This window comes from Nesoenas mayeri (genome assembly GCF_963082525.1).
Source record: "Nesoenas mayeri genome assembly, chromosome: 5".
Taxonomy (NCBI): domain Eukaryota; kingdom Metazoa; phylum Chordata; class Aves; order Columbiformes; family Columbidae; genus Nesoenas; species Nesoenas mayeri.
In genome coordinates this window covers 7914474-7940790 of record NC_137548.1, presented here as the reverse complement: position 1 = coordinate 7940790, position 26317 = coordinate 7914474, and the positions used below count along the sequence as shown (strand labels likewise).

Below are 26317 nucleotides of genomic sequence, written 5' to 3'. Positions count from 1 at the left end.
TTTAAGCCAAAGCAGAGAACAAGAAATTTAATCTCTAAATCCTGAGAGACTCCTCTATCTGGACGGAATAGGGGCATCTGTGATACCTTTTTGTAGCCTTGGGCTGTTTGATTTATTGTGAAATTGGAAAGACAGAACTTAGTTTATCAGAGGGAAGGAACTTGTGAAAATGAGCTTCCCTTGAGCTGCACACAGGGGCTGCTCCCATGTGCCCACAGCCCAGGCTGTGCAGGTTGCATCAGCTCTGTGCAGAAAAATAACTAGGGCTGGAATTAAAATTCTTTATTCACGACATTGGTTTCTTTGGGTCAGGGAGAAGAGCAAAAATTAAACCACACATCTCTAAGAACAATGAAACAGCAAAAGAATTATAAGGAATGAATGGCAAAAATTGGTTTGGGGAGAGAGATAGTTCTGTGGTAATACTGCAGGGTTACACCAGAGAAAATGATTACCCAGAAATGAAATTCTTCACAGAGCGAGAAGTTCACAGGGAATATGAGAAAACTGTTATCTTCATAAAGATCTGGCTTCCAGCCATTGCACTGTGCTGGTAAATGGAGTCATAAGTAGAGCTGGCTGAAAATTTCTTGATGAATTTACTTTAGAACAGAACAATTCATTTAAACCAGACTTTTTTCACAGGAACAGATTTGTTTTACGTAAGTAAATGTAGAGCAGTACGTTTGCTTGGAAGTTTTCTCAGTAATACCCGCACAGAGGGGAAGTAAGTCCCACAGCACTCCTGTGAGCAGAGCACCATAGAGGGAAACCTGGATCCAGGTCCCTCCTTACTCTGTCTGAACAGGCATGTAAATCCGGTCTTCAAAATTAACATCAAATTACAACAGTTTTTGCTTGGTTTTGGGTACATTTTGTGCACTCTTATCAAAGCAAACGGAAGCCCTTAGGTTTTTTTCCAAAGCAGAGCTGTGGAAGTTTACAACTTACTTTTAAGTACATGGAATACATTTTCTAACCTGCGGTCATCTGAGGGTCCTGCACTGCCTGACTGTATTAGGTCCACTTACAAAGGCTTGTTAGAGCAACACGAAAAGGTAAGAAGAACGAAACCCTTCCTTCATCTGTCCCTCTGGCTTCATGCATTATTTTTTTTACACAGTTGATCATACTGTCAAGCTTTATTTTACTGAAATTACATTTCAATTCAAGAACGACAGGGTTCTAGTGAACAAGTTACCTCACACTGACAGCTAATTTAATATTAAAAAAAATACCTCAAGTTCATCTAACTTCCTCTGCAACATCTTTTCCAAATAGTGTGCTCTCTGGAGTGGCTGCAGCTTCTCCAACAGAACGGCTTGTGCAGCTGTCCCAGCCTGCTGTTTTATCTGATCAGCCAGCAAAGACATCTGGGCATGGCATCCTGCTATGTTTTGAAGGCCATGCTGTAAATTCTGATGAGAGAAGGGGAAAGAAAAAAAAGAAGTCAGCAAAAGAATCAGATCATCATTCATGTGCCACTTTCATTTAGTATCTTTTGTTGCTGTAACTAAGCTCTTTTTGTTGATCTCCTCCGGGAGCCTAATTCAGCTATGGTGAAAGCTTCACTCTTTTACTCAGAGGATAATGGGAATCGCATCCACTGACTCCAGTGCTGGGAAAGGCACAGTTCGAAGTTCAATGGGACACCAGTGACCTCGGGCAGTGGGGTACTACTGCTACAGAGGAGAGCAGGGAGGGAAATCAGAATATCCCTCTCTACAGAATGGATTTGCACTGGCAGATGGAGAAACTGGGCCATGCTATCAGATAAGAAATGCTATTGTGTTACACACATTCCAGTACTTTGGATCCCTTAGTGACTGAGGACTATGGTTTTGGTTTTAGTTATTCCCCTTTACTACAGAAATGATGCTATAAATTTAAACTCTAAAGGCAGTACAAGAGTAAAGGGAGTAATTTTATATTTGTTCAATGTTTTGAATTGGACAAGGAATAGCATCTTGAAATGTACCTACTTCTAGAACTGTCTATTACTTCTCGCCATGAAACCCACTGGATTTGTCACTGTATATTGTCTTTTCCGTGATTAACGAACAACGACTTGTGATTGACAGCAAAGAACAGACACGTTTCCCTAAAAAGCAAACTAGCTCTTTGTTCCTGACTCCTGTTTTTGGAATAGATCATATTGTAAACTGCCGCTTCAGTCATTTAGTAAAAAATCCAATTTGGTTTCTTACTTTCTACACAGAAATTTAATTTAATGTGGCAACAGAGTTCCATAAAACCATAATCAGGTTCTATAAAACCATAATCTTTCCTACCGGAAAAGATTAGAGTGATTAAAATACAGTTTTGTAATACACATCTATTTTCAAACACACGTAACTCAAATGCCATACCACTGATCCCCATTCTTCTAACTCACCACTTTCAGAAAACACAATAAATTCCGTGTGTCTTACCCACACATGCCAGGACAGGACCTATGGTCATGCCTTGCTTAGTAGATACAAAACACTTCCCCAAAATTTCCAGAAAATGTGTTGCCTTTTTGCTGACATATTGATGAATTAATGCCACAGCCATTAATAGATCAGAAGAAAGTGAAAATGTTTGGGTCTAAGTTTTGCTGCTGTCAGAAATATATGAGCTCTCTTTCCCATAATGTAAAGTTTCTTAATTGGCCACATGCAAAATAGAGCACTTTGGGCTCCTTCCACTGTGGCTAGAGGTTCATAAAGCATGATGAATCACTGCTCTGTCCTAAAATAAGGATTATTATATTTCTTCATTGCAGTCTGAATAAACCAAAAGTGTCGGAACCTAATGACAGCTCTGCTGTCTAGAGAGTCAAATGTACCCTTGTGGTCTCAGCATGAGATCTCATTTGCCTAAAGTCAGAAGCATTTAGAATAATCTAATAAGCTTGGAAATCTGTGAACTTATCAGACCAGACCAAAAAAAGAGTACCAAACCCAAATGAAACCAATTTGAAGACTATAGAGGACCTCAAGATAGTTCTGTGTTCTGGAAAACTGGTCTTTTTTCCCCAGCTATTGTTCTCGTAGATACTATCTCTCTCCCAAGCACTGTCCCATAAAGTAAATAATTTTTGGTTTAATGATTCCTTCCAAAACAGGCTGTGCTGGTTTAACCACAAGACAGACCTGATTCTTTGTATTGACCAGACAGGGGCAGAGATGGAATACGATTGCTCCCTTCTGGTCTCTTCTCATCCTATGCTAACTCTAGTCTGGTTTGGTCTCAGGTTCTGGTCAAAATATTTAAAGGAAATAAAAAGGTGCCTGTTAATGGCAAAATCCCACAGATTGTATGTTTTCCACTGACTGAATTTTGGGGAGGAGAGGGGAAAAAAGTGTTCTTTTGATTTGATTCTCAAAAAATAAATCCTGGTTTGTACCAGGTAACAGAAACATATTAATGTACCTTTATATCCTGTATCCTCTGCTCCAGGATTTCTATCACGTTATCCTCAGGCACTTGAGCATCCAAGAGCTGAGCGCACTGCTCTTTGTGCTGTTCTAACTTGACTGCTGCCTCAGTGCATAAAGTATCAAAGGGCTCCCAAAGCTGTAGGGTTGCTTGTGCTGCCCGCAGTTGATCTGTGATGTCTTCATTTACCGAGTTCCACCTGCCAACACATCAAAGGATAAGAGCATTTTCCTAGTGGATTCTCCTCCAGAATATGATTTGGTGTAGGATTCCTGTGGGAGTTTCTTTGCATTCATACCCATGTTATGGAAAGCCCGCTGACACAGCACCATTTTTGCTCTGTGATCCATCACAAAAAAGGTAGTATCAGCTACTCCTCACACAGGTACCCTTAGACAAGTGAGTCGTATTAATATAGATTTAAAAATCTGACAGTCATTCAAGTCCTGCCTCAGTAACTTTTTTGTGATCTTTTTTTGCACTCTTACCTAGTCTGTGCCTCTGTGCACTTCTGTTCAATAATCTCTGCAAAGGAGGGGGAGCAGTTCTTCTTCAGGTTACTGGCAGCAACCTGGAGCTTCGCCAAACTTTCTTCACTATTCTCCGATTCATCCTGAAGAGACTGCAACATGGATTATTGCAATTAGTTGTGGAGATGAATGACCTAAGTAGAGCTTCCTCTATAGATTAGTAGGAATACGGTAGGCAATAATGCCAAATGTTTGCAGCACAGATTAAAATATTTGTGAAAAATATAACACCTGATCCTAAAAATTAGGAAGGTAAAAGAGATGTGAAATGGTTCAAATTAAAAGAAAAACATTCAGAAGGCCTATTTTAAACTGGTCATTTATTTGCTCTTAAAGAAACAGTGCATTTAACAAATGCACAGCTTTGAACTGAATTAATTAATTCACACCCAAGCCACAACTTTTGGGAAGGGCAATCCTGGACAAAGGTCCAGGGCCATTTATACGCGGAAAGATGCTTTATGCAAATAGCACTTCAATGCAAAATGTGTCTGTAGAGAGGCTGGGACATAGTACCCCAAGGGGAGTGTTTAAATCACAGACTTAAAGACATGGTCCCTTCACTAATTTTCTCCCAGGTCCCCTTCATTTCTGCACCAAGTCCCAGCATTGATGCACAGGCATCTCCTCCTAGGTTATGGCACAGCCTTATGGCAAGACATTTTCCTGGGAAGCGCAAGAGAAGGGGCATATTTCCTTTTAAACAACGAGCAGAGAATCAACATCTTTCACTTGAATGGTGAGTAACCTTTAAGCAAAAACATCGGGAGATGACATTAGGTTTTCCTTTACCAGTTGTATTTTCAGCCAAACTTCCTGCTGTCCATGTGGATTAGACATGGACTGAGGAGACATTAGCATGAAGGATGGTGGTGGAGTGGACACGTCCATCTGGATTCTGTAGGGTAAGGGACCATGAGGACCTGGTGCTTCATATGAGGATGCATGTGCAAAAAACTAAAATGTCAAAGGATCTTTGCAACCTGAAATGGACGCTCTGCTAACCCACAGAAAAGCAGACATGGTTGCAGCTGTACTAATCTCTTGAACTTTGGTACCTAAATTGCACCAAAGTTGAACTTATGCACTAAATAAAGTAAAAAGTCTAAAAAGAGTCTTTAGTGCCTCCAGAGATAAAAAAAATATACATATATTCCACTGAGTTCAACAGCACTAAACTAAAGAGCAAGTTGCTTGGATACATTTTTCTGTCTTTTTTTTTCCAGTGGAGTTTGTTAAAAGGCACGGAAGGAAGGACAGAAATAAGACAACTTCAGTAGTTACCTGGAGAGTTTTGACCTGTTTTTTCAAAGCTTCCAATGACATCACAGAAGGTTTGCACTGGTCTATGCCGTACAAATATCTTGTCGTCATCACGCTGACTTCTGCATAAACTTCATCATACACTCTCCACTGCTCCAGTACTGACTGCATGGAGGTCTTTAGCTCTGAAACCTGCAAACAAACCACATTTGTTACTATTTCTTGGGTAGTCCTGATAAAAATTACCTTTAAATTGATGTAAAAATCTAAGCTCAGTGCTCACTCCGTGATAATCCACAAGAATTTCACAAGTTAGAGTATTTTCCTACTAGGTAAGGTAAGGAACTGCTTCAAACCAAGCAGTTAAACAGTATTTAGAGTAAAGTATAAGAATTTGCTGGAAATAAAAATTTAACCAGAGTTCAAGATAGCATAATTCTGTCAGCCACAACTCCAGAGCACCCAAAAACAAGAGAGTACTGAAATAACGAACTCCTTATTCCTTCCTGCCAAAAATCAACCTGAAGTGGGAGGAAGTTGATCTTCTTAGGAAGGAGATAGTTTGATCCAGAGATCAAGTTTCATTTTAAAGAAAATTGGAATGGAAATTGTTTTGTATGGAAAAGAGGCCACTACAACACTCTGGAGAGCTATCATCGCTTTTATGACATTGTGCTCTAATAATGCAGCCCCACCTGAATCACAGTCTAGGAACTTCACGCTTCTCATATGAAATTAAATCATGGATGCCCTTTTTGTTTTCTGTATCTTTTTTATTATTACAGGCATTTAACCTATATGGGGGCGAGTGTGGTTCCGTTTGCCACATACTCCTAGACATTGCAAACAAAACCCCACAGTCCTCCTTCAGTGTGATTTGTCATTTTTATCCTTGTGCATCAGTTAAGTACATAAGGCATATCCTGGGTTAGAAAAAACATTCATGTAGTTCAATATCTATTTTCAGTCACGCCAGTTCATGATGCTTTGAGAAAAGCATGAAAACTAGGCAAAGAAATAAGCATCTCTCCATGGGACCTGGCAAAACCAGATGCCAGATTCCATTTCTGACTACGCATCCACACAATGGAAGATGAAAACTTTTGTGCACCATAGTTCACCCTAGACAGACTGCATAGATCATTGTATCCTAGTTCCAGGCGCACAGGAGCTGATGGATTAATCATCCCTGTTCTCATTTGAATCATGGTATAGGTGGGAGGAATCTCTAATTGCTTTTTGTAGCCTGTAGCTAATTACTGCCCACACAAGGAAGATGGAAAGACATCGTGCTCATGAAATGTCTCTGGGCCACAGACTCACAGTCTTGAGATCAACCTACGGACAACACGATCACGGTGTCACAGCTCCTCAGACCTATATTTGAAATCCCAGCCTGGCTCTGCTGCGAGCAGTCACTCGTAGGAAGAAAGCTGTACTTGGTGTTTCATTGCACATGCAGATGATGAAGCTATAAGAACATTCTGCAGTTTGTAAGTTTGATGCTTAGAGGTCATGAAAATACTAAAATTAATATGAACCATGGTGACTGTAAGAAGAAAAAAAACATGAGGCTGTCAATCCTATAGATTTATATCCCCAGCTCCACAGTGGAAGGAAAAACTTTCATCATGTACACACACAAAAATTTCTCTGCTTTCTTGCTAAGAAACAGCCACATCATTTCTGTTGAAACTTAAACCAAGCAGCAGCAGACCCACCCTGGACTGACACCTCACGTGGAAGAGTTCAAGCAAAAGAGTTCAGGTTTCATAAGGTTTTAAGGAACAAAAGCAAGGCATTTATAACAAACAGTGTAAGGGAATCTTTACTGTAAACACAATCACTGCATCACATATAATGCTCTTCAGTATATAGTTATTATCACAAATTTAAATCCATTAACGTACTCATATTTTCTGTGCCTAACAATTACATCTACATAAAAAAGATCAGTTCCAAGTATAAAGATAACATAATTATAAATGCAAACTTCTGGGAGTCAATGTGCATGGGAAACCATTCTGCCAGACTCTTCCTGAAGCTACTGGAACCTACATGGGATGTGAACACTGCAAAAGTCATCAAGCTGTGTGGATGAAAGAGCAATTGGGAGATGGAAAAGCTGCAGTGAGAAGAGGGCAGGAGCAGCCAGCTTCCACCAGTGTCCTACAGGGAAGAATGACTATTGGAAGAGAAGCAGATCAAGAAAGAGAGCTTAAGGTTTTCATTTTCAACTTGACAGAAAAATAGTAGTGCTATTTCTTTATTTTCTTAAGCTGCAGATGGGGGGCTGTCCCTCCTCCCCTGTATTCAAACTGCTTCAAGATCAGACTTTTTTTTTCTCTCTCAATCTTGGAAATACATTAATTTACATTAAAGGAAGCCCTTAGGAAGGTTGCAATTAAAAGTTAGGACTACTTTGTCATCCCATTAAGAAGATTAATAACACCAGTGGTTAAGAATATGTAGTGAAGGAAATCTGAACACAAAGAGAGCTTTTACCTGGCTTGCAATGCTGTCCATCATTTCACAGAGCTCAGCTACCCTGACAGACAGGGCTTCTGGGGTTTGTTCCACACCACTATTCAAAGCCAAACTCTGTTTGAGCTCATCAAGAGTTTTGCATTTAGTTGTGAGTTGATTTTCTAGCTCCTAAATGAAAAAAGAAAAGAAAAAAAAGGAGGATAAATATGACCTTCTAATGAGAACATAGAAAAAACCTTCTGTGTGAGGAGCTTAGACAAACCTTCCTTCTTTAAAACCAGTTCTGTATAAGCCATGAAATACCACCACCACTGCTTTACAGGAATTCAGAATGACAGTGGCTGCGTTAGGTTGTCTCCTGCAGGTAAAACTAAAATCAACCCATTCAGTGGCAGCATGAGCACCGGACATCATGCTTGGGAAGGAAATCATCAGGAGCTAATTCCTCAGCCACCATGCAGGTCTTTTGGTACCAGATGCAAAAGCCTTTCTATTAATGCAGCTGAACTTCCTGGGCAGGTTAGCATTTGGTTTCTCCTCTGCTCCAGCAGACAAAGGTAAGATAAGAACTGGTTTTGTAATATGAGAGTCCCTGACATCCTAACAACTTCTCAAAAGTTATTTTCTGCTTGTCCTCTTAGTCAGAGGCTTTCTCCCATGGGAGAAACCCCACTGAAATCAATGAGATGCCTGGGAGAATAACTTCCCACCTAACACAATCAGCAAGATTATAAACTAGTCTTGACATGCTGGGGAAAGCTCAGCAATAATTTCTTCACAACATGAGTAAATGTCCATATACCCAATGGGCTGTAACATTTTCCTATAACACTACACTTAAAAGTCATGACCTTTTTTTCCCCCCACTGACTGTCCCTAAAACATTTGCAAATTTGGACCTTGTTTTTATTGAACAAATCAATTGTAACGAAACATTTTATCCACCTGCATCCTAGCACTGTATCTTGCTGTGAGCAGGTTAATGTTTTAGTCCAAGATACCCTGTGTCTTTCTTCCATTCTGGTCCCACAACACATTTCAGAGTGCTTCAGAGAGCCAAGCAACTCAGTGTGTAACAGAGCACTCTAGGCAATAAAAGCAGCCTACTACAGGAGACATGTAACCATGGCAATGAAAGAACAAATATTCCACATTAAAAAATAGAGAGAGAACACTGTACTGAATGAAAACAGCAGACTGTCAGAGTAATAGGAGCCAATTATTAGCTGGCTGCACCTGTACTAATTTTGAGGGAGCTGCTGCCTAGAAATACACTACAAAACCAAAGGACACCCAGATTACTGAGGCTGGTCTAGAGAGATTACATTCTACGGCAGGAGCAGAGAGAGTTGCTATTTTTCCAAATGGGACTGTGCAGTTTCCACAATGTTTGTACCACAGATCTCTTCAAACTAATGGAATTGGTAGCTCTTGCCATGGCTGTGCTGATCTGAGAACTACTTCTTTTGTAGGCATCTCAGAATAAGATTTACAGTATTGCTGCACAACACTCCAAATACCACAGAACAGCAGCAGATGCTTCTTCAGTATGAGGGAAAAAAAAACATAAAATAGTAACCCACTATTAAAAGTGGCTCTTTATCACCTGAATCTAACAGGCTTTAATTAAAATTTCATTACAGTATTCTTCTAGAAAATGGCAATTTTCTTTACATTATTTTCCTATTAAAATCTGTGCAGCTGTTTAGGCTGAATTCAGCAAATTGCTAAATGTTTTTTACAATAATATCGCACATATAATGCTTTACCTTGCAATCGTCTAACGTGTTCTGTGCAGAGATCAGACTTGCCGGAGTTTGTAAAGATCTCAGCCGATCACTCTGAGCTTCCAGCCAGTTGCGTAGAGTCTGTGCTTTGTTCTCATTTTCAGTAATATCCTCCAAAACGTTTTCCAGGTCTTGTATCTGAAAGTTACAGAACTAGTTTAGCTTACTTAAACCTAGAGGTGGGCAGAAGCAGGGCAGCCCTCCATGTCAAAATTTGAGATTACAATATTCACATTGAAAATACTAGTTAGAGAAAATATTTTTAAAGGAAAAGCTAAGAAGTTTTACTGGTTCTTTAGGATTTGCTCTTTTCCCTGGGAAGGAAACAAGGCAGGGTAGGTTCTGGGGCTGGCAGCCTGCCGACCTGGCAAGTTGGGGGACCCTGGGCTACGTGGACACACTCATACAGAGTCTGAAAACCTCATTCTCCATAAAACCCACCAACAAAGTTACTAATAAGGACCTCAAGTCTCCTATCTTCATTCTTGGCCATGAGGATCTGTTAAATCCTAGAATGCTGCCTCTTGAAAATGGTTAAAGAAACTGAAATTTCATAATGGAAAATTTCAATTGCGCATTAACTGAATTTTCCACTTGAAAATGTTTCTGGAAGACTTTAAAGTCAGAAAAATTGGGGAATTTTCTGTTTGATCATCAGTCTCTGTATCTGGATTCAGGGAGGGCAGCTTATCCCAAAGCCCTGTAAGTTCAGGAAAGAAATTGAGAAAAAAGAATGTGCTGGTAGAGGGATTTGTTCCAGCGGCCTCATGTTTGCATTTTGGTATCTGAACCTTTCCCTGGTCTTTTCCATATCACATGAATCACACCAGCTTTTCTGGGCACTGGGGCACAGAGGAGTGACAACTAATTCTGGACGCATGGATTATTTCCAGTATCACTAGAATGAAGTAATTTTGAGGCACTGTCTGAAACAGATTTTCTACAGAGAAACACAGAAGATGTGCTGGTGTAGTTAGTCTACATGTAGAATTTGCCTGTTAGCTGCTGATCTTCAAAGCACTCCATTGGGAAAGCATATTTAATTACTGCAGAAGGAGGACACGGACACAGAGAAACTCATTTCCACTGACCCAGAAGGGCTGGAGCAGGGCTGGGAACCAATCCCTGATGTGCCTTTTCCAGCAGAGTCATATGTCCCCATCTGAATACGGCTGTCAACACTACTTACTTAATAATTACTTTTTTGGCAAATCCAACTGCTACAACAGGAAAACGGGTGGTAGCTTAATATATCCCTATTCCTCATTCCCATCATATGGCATGTGGAGGGGTTACATTTTGGTGCTGTGTTTGCTGAGCGGGGCCTGGCTATTTGTACCAAGCAGTGTAGCACCTCCTCTTTCCCACAAACCATCCAGCATTTTCTCCATTAAGTTTTAAATGCCTTAACTTTCATGGCATGCAAAGCTTCAACAGATTTCATTAACAGGTTTCCCTGCAGACACTACCCTGAATTCATCCTTTTTCATAGTTTTGTCAATACAGGTCATCTCTGTTGCCATGTCACTAACTGTATTTCCTTCATATGAGGAATCTTATTATTTTCCTTCTGATACAGTCAACTAGGGTAAATCCCAGGCTGTCAACGAAGAGCAGGTTTTGTCTATTTTCCCTCCCTGCAGCTTACAGGAGAATTTAACCTCCCAGACCTTGCTGAAGCATGGATGTCTGCCCACCAACTGATGGCTGATATGCTGCAAGACCACTCCATAGGCTGCCCATGGGAAGAGCACGATGGACAGAGAGCAGAGCTCGGGGAATCCCACTGCGTTCAACAGTGTTCGCAGTCTCATGGAGAGGGACTGCTTGCAAAGTACAAAGCACAAGCATGGTCAATGAGAAAGCAAAGAGAACTCAATCAAACCTTTCTGTTCAGAGACGCCTGCAGCCTGTGCCACCGCAGGTTCATTTCTCCAAGACACTCTGCAAATTCTGTCCTTTCATACCGCTTGCTTTTCACATCACAAGTGCTCATCTGCAAGAGTGACTGGTTAACAAAATCTACAGTCGACTGTTTAAAGTTCATTTCCATCATATATTCCTGGAGGGAGAGGGAAGGAAGAAGAAAAATGTAAAAAAAAATCAGTTTGGCACTTTTAATCCAGTCAGTTCCAATGACGTTTCAAGGCAGAGTCATGGGACATTCACGGCTTTTTCTGAAACATGGCCTAAACCATTTTTCTGAGAGAGACCTGGCTGTAGGAATAATTCTCAATTTTTACCATTCTATATCTGTGTAGCTATTTCCATTCACTGAAGCTTTTGCAGAAAATCACTGTCATTACGTGGGTAGCTAAAGGTAAGGACAGGCTAGTGCCAGAGCAGGGAATATAACCTGGGGTACCAGACCCAGTACTTTATCCATTGGACAATACCATCACACAGCCATGGGCCCAGATTAGGCTGAGACTGAGGCCTTCCCACACTCCTGTGACTCACAGACAAGTGCAGGCAAGAGCTTGTGCTCCTTTACCAAAATATCTGGTATCAGAACAGAATATTAGAATATCTGGGAGGAAAAAGTGTCCTCCAGCACCACTGTCCTTGCCCACAGAGATGAGTGAGAAACTACATGCAAAGTGAGAATGACAGAATCATAAAATCATAGAATCATTGTGGCTGGAAGAAACCCTTGAGATCATCGGGTCCAACCACAACCTAAATATACCACTAAACCATGTCCCTAAGAGCCTTATCTATATGTCTTTTAAACCCCTTCAGGCTTGACAACTCCACCACATCCCTGGGCAGTCTGTCCCAATGCCTGACAACCCTTTTGTGAAGAAATTTTTCCAAATATGCAATCTAAACCTCCCCTGGCATAACTCAAGGCCATTTCTTCTCATCCTACCACTTGCTACTTGAGAGAAGAGATCAACACCCTCTATGCTACAGCCTCCTTTCAGGTAGTTGTAGACAGTGATAGGGTCTCCTCTCAGCCTCCTTTTCTCCAGGTTAAACAGCTCCAGTTCTTTCAACTGCTCCTCATCAGACCTGTGCTCCATACCCTTCACCAGCCTTGTCACCCTCCTCTGAACTCTCTCTAGCACCTCAATGTCTTTTCTGTAGTGAGGAGCCCAAAACTGAACACAGGATTCAAGGTGTTGTCTCACCAGCACTGAGTACAGGGGATGATCACTTCCCTGGTCCTTCTGGTCACACTGCTCTTGATACACACCAGGATGCTGTTGGCCTTTTTGGCCACCTGGGCACACTGCTGGCTCATGTTCAGCTGGCTGTCAACCAACAACCCCAGATCCCTCTCTGCCAGGCACTTTCCAGCCACTCTTCCCCGAGCCTGTAGCGCTGCCTGGGGTTGTTGTGACCCAAGTGCAGGACCTGGCACTTGGCCTTGTTGAACCTCATACAGCTGGCCTCAGCCCAAAGATCCAGCTGGTCCAGATCCCTTTGTAGAGCCTTCCTACCTTTGAGCAGATCAACACTCCCAACCAATTTGGTGTCATCTGCAAACTTACTGCGAGCACTTAATTCCCTCGTCCAGATGACTGACAAAGATTTAAAGAGAACTGGCCCCAATACTGAGCCCTGGATGCCTTTTTATTTCAGAAGGTCTTACGAGAAGAAGGGAGGAAAGGGCTCCTCAACGTATCTGGTAACACCCAGAAAAAGCTACCAGGAAATACCACAGCAGAGGTACTAAAGCCATGGCTGCTTCCCCATAGGAATTCCTGACCCTCATCCCAGCTTTCAGCATACACAACCCCAAATTGCTGACAAGTACACAAGGCACACCTACAAACTGACCTCTAAATACCCAAAGAGTTAAAAAGAGCACCTCACCTACATGTTCCAACTTCCAAACACAACTGATAAAGACTCAAATGTTATGTATCTGCTACACAAAGGCACTTTGAAATAAATGCTTACATTGGCATTGCCTTAGATGCAGTACCAAAGTGCCTGAGAACTGGAGCTGCAGACTGAGAACTGCTGTCCTGCCTGGGCCCGGGGCACCGCTTGGTAGCTCTGCAAGGGCAGAGCAAAGTATGGCTCTGCAGGGATTTGTGCCCTGAGGTTGGGCTCCCTGGCATCTACAGAGGTAAAAGCATGGCTTGAATCCTTCCTGTGCCTGGGGCAATCAGCCTCTGCCACTGGTGCTTTAGCATCTGAACAGAGACAAGAGTCTGCTGCAGCCTCTCCCTCGGCAGGGACGTTCATCTTGTCCCTCTTTCCCAGCATGTTAACTCTTTTGATGAAATATTATATTCAAAAGCCCTGTTCTCTAGTTAAATGGATGCTGGTTATGGAGCTCCATTATGAGGTATTCCTTGTTGAAAAGGCAGACTAAAACACAGCACAAACACAGAGTCTTTCTTCCTAAGGAAGCAAAGCTTTCCTGCTCAACGCATTTTATAATCTAAATGTAAGAGAGAGAGAACAAGCAAGACAGATGGGACAGCATGAGGAAAAGATGATAGCACAGCAGGCAGTAGCTGTATTGCAGGCAGTATTTTTTTCGGCATGGAAGCAAAAGGTTTTTATAAAGGAAGATGTTAAGACACATTTGAGACTGTTTGAGGAACCCTCCTGAGAGCAAGGGGAAGGATATGACAGTGCCTGTAGGCTGTTTTCATCCTTGTTACAGCCAGACACCTTGCAGAAGGCCTGGACTTGCCGCTTCCCATTTACCTTGTACTTCTGAAGGAGGCTTCTGACTTGGGCAGCACTGCATTGTGCATTTATTGGCTCCTCATGTCCCTGCTGTTGTTCCACATGGTCCAGCCAGGTCATTAGTTCAGCAATAGCTTCCCGTGATGAAAGTTTTTCCATCTGAAGCTGGGGGTAAAGCATATAATGAATCCTCTACACTCTGCTTGTTAGAAATATCAAGGAAGATGACAGCTGTATTTTTAGAAAGGCTCAGGCACTATAATTGCAGTTATCAGGGTATGAACTTGAAAGTGAGCCCTGTGCTCCAGGGGGCCATATGACTTAAATTAAGAGAATTTCAAGAATTCAGACATTTGAAATGAAATTCTTTCTAATTGTAACAGACTTTCAGATAAAACTGTAAAGATGAAAGATACATGTAAAACAGCCCAGGAAGAACACTGCAATAATTAAACTGCAGTACAATATTGAGGATATTCTGAAAGCAAGACAGACAGCTAATTAGGAAAGAGGTGCTTTGTGGGCTTTATATAGCAGCTGCCTGAATCCCAGCAGCAACATTTTAAAGTGATTATTTAGCTTGAACTGAGAGACGGCAGCAGAGTTTCTCCTCACCTGGTGAAGTTTTTCTTGGATGGCCGGGAGCTGTATAATCAGTTCTCCCCATTTTTGCTCAAACTTTGCCAGAGATGACCGAAGCGCTGCAGTATCGGCTTGCTTCAAGTGAAAAAGCTGGTTGGCAGTGCTCACCACAGATGACTTCAAGGAGGATTTGTCATCAACTTCCTTAGAGAATGTCTGAAGTTCACAGGAGAAATTTAAGAGAGGGTAAATATTTATGTATCTATTTAAATAAATAAGACAAACTGCATTTTCAGTCACAGGATAAAACATTCAGAAAACCTAAACTCAGCATGTTCTGGCAGCAGGTATGGCCTTTTTCTGTCCAGATTGATACAATGCTGAATATCCCATTTTGCTCCACAGGGACTGAGAATATCTCCATCCCCACTTCACACTTCAGTCCTTGAGTCTCTGGCCAGCTCACACCTACCAGTCCAACCTTCATGATGCTTTGCTTTCCAACTGCACAAGACTTCCTCTGTCATTGTGGCTGAACCTCCTGGCTAGTCACAAGAGGGGAGCACAGGACCAGGTGGGCAGGCAAAGACATGAAATGCAGTTCAGCATGCTTCTCTTCCCTGACTTTGGCTCACCATCTTCATAGCCCCATTGTCTTCACATCTGCTCCCTCCCTGAGCCCATACTCCAGATGCAGATGGTAAGTGGCCCATCAGCTTGGCTGAACTGATGTATTTCATATTTGGCAACAGGAGCACGAGAGAAACCAGGCAATTATGCTGCAGGTGCATAAAAAATCTTGGCTGGGCTGTGATGTGTTGCAGTTGGGAGCTTATTACAAGAGGATTCTATCATGATTTATGCATTCTGGTTGGCCTTGCAATCTGAAGGAACGGTTTTGGTGGCCTCCCATCCTCATGGCACCTCACCCTGAAAATGGGGCACACAGCCATTCAGTGCTATATTATGTAGGCAGCTTCTGGGTCACGGCAAATACAAAAACCATTCAAAAGGGTCATTTTCACTGGAAGTCACAATGTTTTATCTAAACCTGGCAGGAGAAATTACTTACAAACAAGCTGTTGATGTTATCCCTGATGGTGGCAAGATCTTGTGACACACTGAGAGACTGCTCCTTCCAAAAATTCATTCTCTGCTGAGCGGAATCCAGCCATTTCATTAATTCCTCTGAGTCTCTATTGTAGCTACAAGGAGAAAACAAAACACACAAAGATGTATCTCCCAGCTGAGTCTAGAATACATTTGTCACCCTTATAAGCTGTCTTGCTCCCTGTGAGGAGGCATGTGCCATTCTGGCACCTGTCCTGTCACATAACCCTGCAGAAGCACAGTTACAGCATGGATTGATGTGTGACACAGTTCTGTTGGAGGTACATACAAGACTGTTCCTATCAGCTCTTTCAGCTGGTCTGCTCTCCCTGAAAACATCCTCTTTCTGTGTTCTCCCAGCAGTTGCCAGGACAAGCTCACATGGGGGAAAAGAGCTTTGCTGGAGTGTAAAACCACCAGAGGAGACTGTGCACACTGCAGGATGTAAGTGCAGAATACACAGCAGGGGTAAATACCAACAAACACTGGCACACTCTGTCCACGCTCTGGGTCCAGCCAGCCTGAGCTCAGAGCACACAGAGCGGGTGCAGGGAGAGCTGAGTTTGCTCCATCAGCTCCTGGACTGGGCTGTAGAGCCCCAAACCATCTTCACCTGAACTGCCAGGACTGCACTGACAGTTGGCTTGGGCCACGTGAAAGCCTTTGAGCATGCTTGGGTCCTTCCCCTTTGGAGAGTTACACTCACCTGACCAACAGTTTGAGTAATGTTTGAAGTCTGTGTAGTTCATGGCCAACTTTTTTGGTTAAGGACAACCACTGCTCTTCCATCTTCCTAACCTGGCTTCTTATTTCTGGACAGCTCACAGCAGTCAGCAATTTCTTCCCTTCTTTCACCATCTGGTACAGCCTGGCATGCTTTTCGTCAACACTGCTTTTGATTTGCTATCAGAAAATCAGAAGTTTGCAAAACAATATTTGAAAAACTGAAAACACAGGTAGCAAAACATATATCATTTATTCTAACATCTTAACCTCACATTTCCTCTGTCATGTGTTTTATTTTCCAAACAAATGGAACCTGTACTTTACTACATGCAGAAGGGACACAGGTTATTATTATTTTTATTGTTTCCTCTGGATAGATCAAGACAGATATCGACATAATTCCATGCATTATCAGAATGACTCTGTTATGATTCGATGGCCTTTTTTTTGACACATAAGCCTCAGGCTATGGATGAACACTCTCTATCAGATCTGGCTTCATTGTCCAAACATATGACTTTCGCCAGCAGAAAGCTATTGCCCTCCTGTCATTAGATGGGCTTATGGCTCTGTCCTATTTTAAAAATGTTACCAGTACCTTAAAGGAAGTCATTTGGATAATTACTGAATAATGGTAGCAGGGAGGAAGAATAGTGAAGACATTAAGTGGAAGATGCAGCAGTGGTCTGTTTTGCTTAGACATGAATAAAAACAAAGCATCATTTTACCTGTGCTACACTTCACTAGAAGTTCAAAATGACAAAAGAGAAACCACAAAAAAACCACCCTAAACAAACAGGAAGTAGATCAGTCCCAAGGAGAAGGCTGAATTGGGCAATTTTGTGATGTGCAAGTATCTCACTTCTCTCTAGGTAGGAGGAGCTTGTGCAATATTTATTATTAATAGGTATATTTCTCTCACAGGAATTAAGGCCCAGAGAATTTTATTCTGCTCTGTCCTTGAATCTGTGTAGCTCCAGTGCTTGGACTCACTCCAAAAGCATCTTCTAAAGCCTTACTATTTTCTTTCTGATGTCTTTAAAGAAAAATAAAGACTTAAGAGCAAAGAGCTAGTTAAGAACTTTAAAAAACAAAGGAACACAAGCAACTTCACAATCCATGGCTATACAAATATTGCACGTCTCTTGTCATAGTGCAACAGGCATCAAAAGCAGCAGCGGGTTGCTGTAATTGTAAATATCTACTGTTGATTTTCCTCAAAAGCTTTACTGAAGCTCAGAATTTTCTGGCAACATCCAGTGATCTATTTCATGCAGTTAGCTAGATTAAATCACAGTAGTCCTTTTTGCCTTTATAGTCTACAAATCTAAATATCAAACTGGGCTCAATATAGACCTGAAGACTCATTAATTCCAAAATTTCTAATAGAGTGCATCCTCTGAAGACTGAGAAAGGGCAAATCTGTGAGGAACGCAGAGTGCTCTCTGAGGACACACCACTAGTATATTGAACACTATTTCTTCCTAATTTTATAAAACAACCACGAAAGTTTCTTTTATATCCTTATATTTGTATGTATTCAAAACATAGACAAATGTTTCCAACTGGACTTCGTGTTCTGAATAAAGGTGTAGCTCTGCCAACAGAGATGAAGCTGGGAACAAACTAGGAGCCTATTTGCCATTCGACACAAAAGGAATTTTATTCTCTTTGGCCAGATAGAAATTAGGCCATCTCATTCTGAATTCTCAGGATTTTAAAAGGCGCTAGTAAACCTGTAGAATGTTTACCTTCTACCCATTGCAATAGAAGGTAAGCAAGAAGGCTGCAACCAGGGGCTCAGATATTTGAAGGTACTGGGTTGGATTCTCCTCTTCCCCAACTTTTACACCATGGCATGAAAATCTTTGCTGAACTACATAGCAGTGGTTCTGTATTCACCCCAAGGCTCCCTGCTGTTCTTGGGATCCATGTAGCCTGTGCACCATCTTCTCCCAAGTATTTGCATTTGAAGACCAAGTTCTAAAGTAGCTGTAGTCGTTACTCCCACTTAGATCAACTTGTAACCCCTGGCTAAAATTAGCAGCCTGATGCTGTGCTACTGTTTAATGTAACATGGAGGTTTTCAGCACACATCTGCACACAGACAGGGACACAAATAAAACAGTGCTCCGCAAACTAGCTTCTCCTCACGTTCTAACTAATCTTATTGCCGGCTCTACAGATCCACAAAGAAAGGGAGACAGAGGCATAAATACCTGTAGAAGTGCAATCCTCTCCATTAATCTTTCTTCTGTTTCTTCAACCAAATTCACAGAAGGCAACATAGAGGTAAGGGTCTCTAATTCCTTATTGAAAGCTAAGCATTCATCATCAAATTCCACCCATTCCTAAAAGATATATTGCATCATTAATATCACACACATCTATCTCTGCAATTTTACTATTCCAGACTGAGCTTTTGCTTATTGAAACAGAATATGAAAATAGGTGAATAATACGGAAATATTAAAATGAGACATGATTTCACCAGAGATGAATTAACTCATTCATTCTTTAATATCTTCAAGATTTCTTATTTTAAAGTGGTATACTTCATTTTTTTTTTTATTCTCTGGGGGTGTTTAAAAATCAAAGTTTCGGTTTTATTTTAAAGTGATGCTGGTATTTTTGAGCCTTTAAGGGTTCTTCTTTCAGTCCAGGCACTCAGAAATTACCGCAAGAAGTCATAAAGTCCCACCCATGTCAGAGTAATGGGTTGCGCTGTCCATTTTCAGAGGTTTTTAAGCAAAAAGCCAGCTAACTGACACACAAAACAAGTAAGAGATTGTTGCCATCCAATGGAGATAGGAAAGGGCAACTACTAGCCAATGAATAACTCGTGAGGACGGGGTTCCCCTAGAGGCAATTCTTCTCTTATTTCCCTCCAGCTTTTACTCCGGGCTTCTTTTGACTCGTTACCTTTAACAGGGTCTCGAGGTGTATACCATACTGGCAGGCCTTCTCCTCCAGTGACTTAACTTCATCCACCAGCTCTCTCCAGAATTCCTCTTTCTTTTGAAAGACAGAGGGAGCCACTTTCTTGGAAAATGTTTGCATGAAAGCCATGTGGGTCATGAGGTTGTGGAAAAAGTCCTGAAAAAAACCCCAAACAAGTTAATGCTTGCTCTTTTAGAGAGATCACACACCCACAGCAGGAGTATGGAGAAGAGAGAAGACCACTGAGAACAGCAGCCAGTTTCAGGGTCTCTCATAGCTGGAGCCAGGAGACTTCTACCCAAATTCTGCATCACCGCGAGATGGGCAGTTACTGATCATCTTACAGTCAAGAATCAGGGATACGATAGGATATTTTCAGTTGGAAGGGACCTACAATGATCATCTAGTCCAACTGCCTGACCACATTAGGGCTGACCAAAAGTTCAAGTATCTTGTTAAGGGCATTGTCCAAATACCTCAAATACTGAGAGGCTTGGGGCATTGACCACCTCTCTAGGAAGCCCGTTCCAGCGTTTGATCACCGTCCCAGTAAAGAAATGCTTCCTAATGACCAGTCTAAACCACCCCTGGTATAAATGAGTTGCATACACTATTTTCATTTTTATGTTTCTAAACAAAAAGATCTGCATTTATACTTTGAGTTCATATGAAATACAAAGATATTGTAGGAAGATTATGCAAAGAAGAGCTAAACTGTACATAAATTCATATTTTAGCATGAGGTAGCTACCATCAGACAGCCATTATCTAGTTTGTTTCACATGGATGACAGGTGACCCCAAGCACCAAGGGTATTAGCAGTTCTAAGGCCTAAGTAGTAGGCAGAGCACAATTATCCTTTGGCATAACTATAAGGTAACAGTTTGATTTAGTTATGGCTCAGCTGACCTCTTGAGAAACATCTGAATCTCAACGGAACACTTTCCCCTACAAAAAAGCTTTGAGGGTTTAAGATCGCACTCTCCAATCAAGATGTTCTTCACTACCAACTAACATCTAGTGCAAGAATTTCACTTAAGGACTGGACCCCAGCCACAGGTTGTGTGAGCATCCTGATAATTCTTGATAACCAGCATAGGGAAAATGGCCTTTGCAGTTTTCTTTTGCTTTTGTAAATCAATATTTGCACTGGAGATACATTATATGTTTTCCTTTGGAAATAAATCCCTAACATTTTGCTTTGCTAAGACCAATTTGCGAGTGACAGACATTATTCCTATGACTCTGGAGTAGTGGTTTGCAGTGCTTGGCATCCTGAAGCAATTCTTAAGGGAGTTTGATCTACATGGAGCAGTTAAACCAAGGTGTTGACATGACAGAGACATCTTCAAGTCACTAGCATTGGCCAGGGCTTCTTGCAGGTACATTCTCAGCCATCTCCCATCAAGCACGTAACAGCTGGGTACAGGGGGATACTCGGCTGCCAAGGAGGGGATCTAAACTATCCTGTTTTCGGAAAAGGAGCTGTTATAGGTAAGTTTCCTCCACCAGATCATGATGGCACAGAATGCTGAAAGCAAAGGCTCAACTCCTGGGTGCTAGACAGCAATTTCAGGAACTTCACTATGGACTTATTACCAGTAATCAGAAGGATGTGCTTTTCTCACATACCAATGCTCTGAGGTAAGCCAAAGTAGTGTTGGACTGATAAAACTGAAATCCTGATCTTAATTTATCACCAAAACTGTAGTTGAAATAAAAATGTCTCTTCTGTATTTTTTAGTGGGTCCTACTTTGGTCTACTGAAAAGCTTTCCTTGGTTTTCTGCACTGACTCTAGCCCCTCCCCTATGCTATGAGGTAATTATTCTTCTCCAAAACACTGGAGAGAAACCAGTCACAGAAAACAGCACTCCCGCTATGCTGATCTGAACAGTGCTGTGATAAGCATCTTATACCTTGTGATTTTCCAGGTGAGACTGCAAAGCTGCTCTGCTTTTTGTTAGCTGCTTTGGATCTTGTGCAATCTTCTCTCGCCCAATAGCTACCAGCTCTGCAAATCCATGAAGTAAGTCCTCATACTGGCTTTCACTGATGGAAGGAGAGTTCAGCTCCATGTACTTTGCTTTCAGAATCCCCCACATGTCATCCAAAACATCCTACAATGTAAGCAGTTTAGTTATTCATGAAGGACAGAAATTAATCCTACAAACCCGCACGCACATCCCTAGAATGCAAAATAACCATCGGCCTTTCAATGCTAAAAATACCTTGCTTAGAAAAACCAAACCTTGCTGAGTAAGTGGAAGCTGTACTGTGCTCTTACCTCTAATTTATAGGCTTCCTGGATTAAGGTGATAGGTAATTGCAATCTTTCCCCATGGCCTCTCAGTTTTGCTACTTGGTTTTCAAAGTTTTGCAACTCCAAAGCGCATGCATCAGTTTTCTAAGTTAAAGACAAAAGAAGCTATTAGGAAGAGTTCTGTTCCATTAAACTTTAACATTAAACTAGGCTCAGAAAATACCATCTTTTCTTATGAATTAGAAAGACACAGTCAGGGCTGGATTGAGACAGGTTCTCTCTGGAGGAAGGCAAGTTATGTATTTCTGATGTTCCTTTTCTGAGAATGGTTACTTGAGAGAATATATCTAAGGCAGCAGACCCTGCAGTTCTGAGTGTAGCTTTCAGCCTGGCAGAAAGTTATGTCTGTAAACAAGGTTGTTATGAACCTGTAGCAAAAAAGTTTTGAGACACCCTTTTTGCTTCACCAACAATCATATAGATGCCAATGACCACCCTGGGGAGGATATGAAGTATATTAATTTTTAATTCTATGCTAACCCCTATGAAGGTTGAAAAAAATAGCTTAACTGATCAAATGTCATATGATAAAGTACTCATATATGCTGAATGAACTGACATAAATACTGGAGTCCTATTCCCACAAAGAAAGGCTAGCTTTGCATATAAAAAGACATAACGTGTTAAGTTCTCTTTTTCTTCCCTGCTGTTGCGTAGGCTGTATTTGCTCTGAGAGGTTGTGGAGAGACTGGTTCCTCCACTCCAGCTACTCAAAGGACTGGAATTAGGTCTGACTATGGATTAAGGTGTAGTCAAAAAAAAAAGGTAGCAAATACTGAACTCTGTCCTTCCCCTGTTCTTAAAACTTAAGTGAGACTCAAACTTTAGAAAATATGAAACTTAATAGATAGCAGAAAACTGGAAATAATAGCTAATGATGAGAGCTTTTACTCTCCTTTCCTTCAAATGAAATTACCTGAAGCTGTTCAGAAACATTATGTCCACGTATTGCATTCAAGTATTGTTGCAGAGCAGCTTTTTTCTCAGTTAACTGATCATAGAGCAGCCTGGTTTCATTCTGCAAAAGACACAAACATCAGAAGTATATCACATATCAGGAATATAGTAATGACCAGACAAAATTACAAAGCAAACAAAATGGTTATCTCTTACAGCAGAACTTTTTACCTATTTAAAAAAAAAACCAAAATAAGAGCATGTGCCTTAGAACTGGTAATTTAGAGAGAGAAATTCTGTAGTCTGTGTAGTGTAAGAAAGCAGGTTATCCTGTCACAATTATCCTTTGTGGCTGCAAAAATATGCGAAACTTATAGAGAAACAGATTCTTCTCTTCTCTTAAAATGAGAAAATGAGCCCATTACTGGTGACTGATGGAGCTCCATGGATTCTGTGTAAGTAAACATTGCAAGACTAGTCCTGCTACTGTTTGGAGACAACATCCCAATGTTCTTCAAAGGAACTCTCTTATTATTCAGCAATGAAGAGTTAGGCCGACTTGCAGATGATAAGCACACTGGAGTTTTGCTGGACATTGGAAACTGTATTTCAAAGACTAAGCTTTTCTTTTCTTTCTTCAGCCTAAATACCTGATCTGAATATTTTCCAGCAATAGTGAGTAGATTTAGACTGTCAAGAGAATCTGTAGGAAAGTTTCTTATTATCTGCTTTTCAAGAAGAAACAAACAAAAAAGCAGATTTACAAAACTATGGCTTCTGATACTGTGGCAAAAAATCTGAAGGAACAGTAAATACAAAGGGTCAAATCAACCTCCAATACATAGCTAAAAGAAGCTCAGTGCCAGACATGGCACCGAAAGGGAAGAAGCCTGCCCCTCCCTCCTGAGTCCACATAGCCGCAGAATATACAGAATACGAAATATACAAAACCCTCCTTGACTTAATCTGTACACACAGAAACTTGCTTTAGCCTGTAGCTCAATGTGCACAGGATCCCAGGTTACTTCCACCCTTTCTGCATGCAAATTTTCTACCGTGACCAAGGCCTCTAAGGTAGTCAGCACTGCAAACAGCAAAATTAATTTGCCTCTTGAGAGGCCAAGACAAGTTTGTTTAGTACCCAAAAAAAAAAAAGGAAGCCCATTACAGATGGCTCATCTGTAACCCAAATGCATTAACACTGACAAGTCTAACAGATGCTGTGAAACAAGATGTGCATTTGGCAGTGGAGTACCTGGTAATTGCTATTATGATCCAGCCCAGCTTTCATTGAGCTGCTCCTTGAAGCGGTGGCAGCTTGAGTTTGCTCCAGTCGCGCCTGCAAGTTGTTAAAGCACTCACAGAACACATCCGTGCTCCCACCAGCACAGCTAATAGACTTTAGAAGATCATCCTTTTTATCACTCAGATAAGCGTGAAGTTTTTGCAGCTCAACAGAAAGAGTCTAAAGGGTTGAAAGAAACAAAACATGAGTGAAAATGGTCTCTGTCCAAAGACTCTTGCCTGTTGAAGTCAGTAAGACTCAAGTTGATAATTGCTCTTAAAAGCCATAGGTCCAAATCCGTGCAACACCAAATAGTTTGGTGGTGCTATTCCTGAATAATACCAGCAAACCAGAGAGGAAATACCAGGCCATATATATTCTGTTATAACAGAAATCCACTGGGGTTTCTCCTTTCCTGGATGTTCTAGGACAGTTACCTCATAGAGAGCCTGCTGCACAGCTGCCTCTTCGGTGGAGAGAACTGAGGTGTTTAACATCTCCTCCATGTTATTCAAACATCTGCTGATTGCCAGAAGCAGCTCAAACAATTTTCTGTCCAAATTGGAAGAGACTTCCTCTGCCACATTATCCTGGGTAAAAGCAAATCAAAAGTTTTCAGTATTTTAATGCAAGGCACGGTTAAGATTTATTCATTCGTAGAAGGTTAGATGTTCAGTCAGCTAATAATAAAATGGAATTAAGGAAATACTGAGGGACAGACTTGGACAAGACAGGTATATGCATGCAATATTCAGAGCTGCCAAAGCTGAGACAATGACCCTTGACATATTGGGAGTGGTTGTGGTCTTACAGTTCCCTGATCTATGGAATGGGCCCAACACAATTTGTCTTGTCAGCTCCAATACTGCAGTTTCACTGAAATAATTCACAGGCTCCTCGCTTTATACAGTTCGAGGAGTTTTACCCACACTAGCAAATCTTTGGATTCAGGTAGCAGTAATAACGTAACTGAAACTTGAAATGTTTCCTCTCAAAATCCTAAGTTGATTTCTACATTATTGTCCATACCTGACACAAAAGCAACACTACAGTGAACACCATCTGCAATAATATGATTATGGGCTATACCTCCTAGTGCACAAACAGTGCCTTGTATTTTTTGCAATGCTAAGACATGCCATTTCTACCTGTGCATGCACCACGTTTGCTTCTTGGCTTAGGTCTCCCAGTTGGACAGTGTAAGTTTTCAGTTCTTCCACAGTTGGGGTTCCTGCACTAGCGAATGTGCTTCGGGGCAGCATGTTCATCTTTGTTGTAATCTAACATTTGGAAAAAGAACATTGCAATTAGTTGAACAGCTCAAATGAACACAGGGCTACGGGCAACTATATAACAGTCCTCTCAAAAAGCATTAAAGTTTCAATGAATTAATACAAAGTGCCTGGATACCAAGGTTTCATTTTTATTGGCAAAAATTAGTTGGGTAGGCTATGCCCTGATGGGAGATTGACTGAAAAAGGAGCATCTCATTGCCAGGTTTAAGGGCTACAAGTTGTGGTTTGTGTTAAGGCAGTCCTGCTGCTCACTGCAGTGTAAGTCTTGCCTGAAAAACAGCTGACATTCATTTTTTACACGACTGTTATTATTCCATGTAATGCACTAATTTCAGAGAACAGGGAATCTAGTCATTCTAACTGAATGTGAACAGAACTGGTAATAACAGAAAGTATGTGCTATTCAAGTCGCAAAATTCCGCACTCTGTTCAGAATAAATATATAGCGTTCTCTTGTTGCAGTCCAAACTCTGCATTTGACATGAGAGAACACAATGGTGAATGGCAGAACAAAATTTCAGCCAGAGATTTGGGTTGACCGTGAAATTCAGCTGGGAGCTTGCTGGCTAAATGTCTATGAAAGAATGTGAACTACAAGTACACATCTTTTTGCTCCTGCACTCTGCTTAGTAGTCACCACTTCAGATAGTTTATTTACCTCAAAATAAAATTAAAAGACAATCATGAAAACAGCATGCAGTAACTATTTCCTTGGAGATGCTTGCAGAGATTTCAGTTATCTGATGAAAAGACATGATGCAGGAAGATACACCAATTGCGATCTTTACCACAAACAACCGCCCGCAGAAAGTGTTTCACTGAACTTAAACAGACCTGAGGTTCCACAAGCTGGCAGAGAGGAGACTTCATCTTTGATGATAGCTCTTGTTGTAAAAATTGCCATTTATTACCCGTTCGGTCCTTTGGAGCTAAAGTGGGATTAGCCTGTTCGCTCTTTGGATCAGATTCTCCATCGCTGTATTGAGAAAATATTGTTAGAATGGAAAATACTGAAGC

The 26317-nt window shown here is 41.3% G+C and overlaps 1 protein-coding gene across 1 annotated transcript in view; it reads right to left on the bottom strand.

The window, feature by feature from the left end:
- SYNE2 (spectrin repeat containing nuclear envelope protein 2) overlaps nt 1-26317 on the bottom strand; it is a gene marked incomplete at both ends in the record, with an annotated part of 173278 nt that overhangs the window by 45773 nt on the left and 101188 nt on the right. Inside the window, 20 exons of the mRNA XM_080344595.1 lie at nt 1239-1418; nt 3418-3622; nt 3912-4045; nt 5238-5408; nt 7722-7871; nt 9473-9628; nt 11376-11552; nt 14162-14308; nt 14759-14941; nt 15798-15930; nt 16542-16738; nt 18781-18912; nt 19484-19657; nt 21420-21620; nt 21788-21907; nt 22740-22841; nt 23976-24185; nt 24443-24595; nt 25154-25285; nt 26135-26276. Of these exons, the coding sequence (XP_080200721.1) occupies nt 1239-1418; nt 3418-3622; nt 3912-4045; nt 5238-5408; nt 7722-7871; nt 9473-9628; nt 11376-11552; nt 14162-14308; nt 14759-14941; nt 15798-15930; nt 16542-16738; nt 18781-18912; nt 19484-19657; nt 21420-21620; nt 21788-21907; nt 22740-22841; nt 23976-24185; nt 24443-24595; nt 25154-25285; nt 26135-26276 (3199 nt within the window). The remainder of the gene's footprint in view (nt 1-1238; nt 1419-3417; nt 3623-3911; nt 4046-5237; nt 5409-7721; nt 7872-9472; nt 9629-11375; nt 11553-14161; nt 14309-14758; nt 14942-15797; nt 15931-16541; nt 16739-18780; nt 18913-19483; nt 19658-21419; nt 21621-21787; nt 21908-22739; nt 22842-23975; nt 24186-24442; nt 24596-25153; nt 25286-26134; nt 26277-26317) is intronic.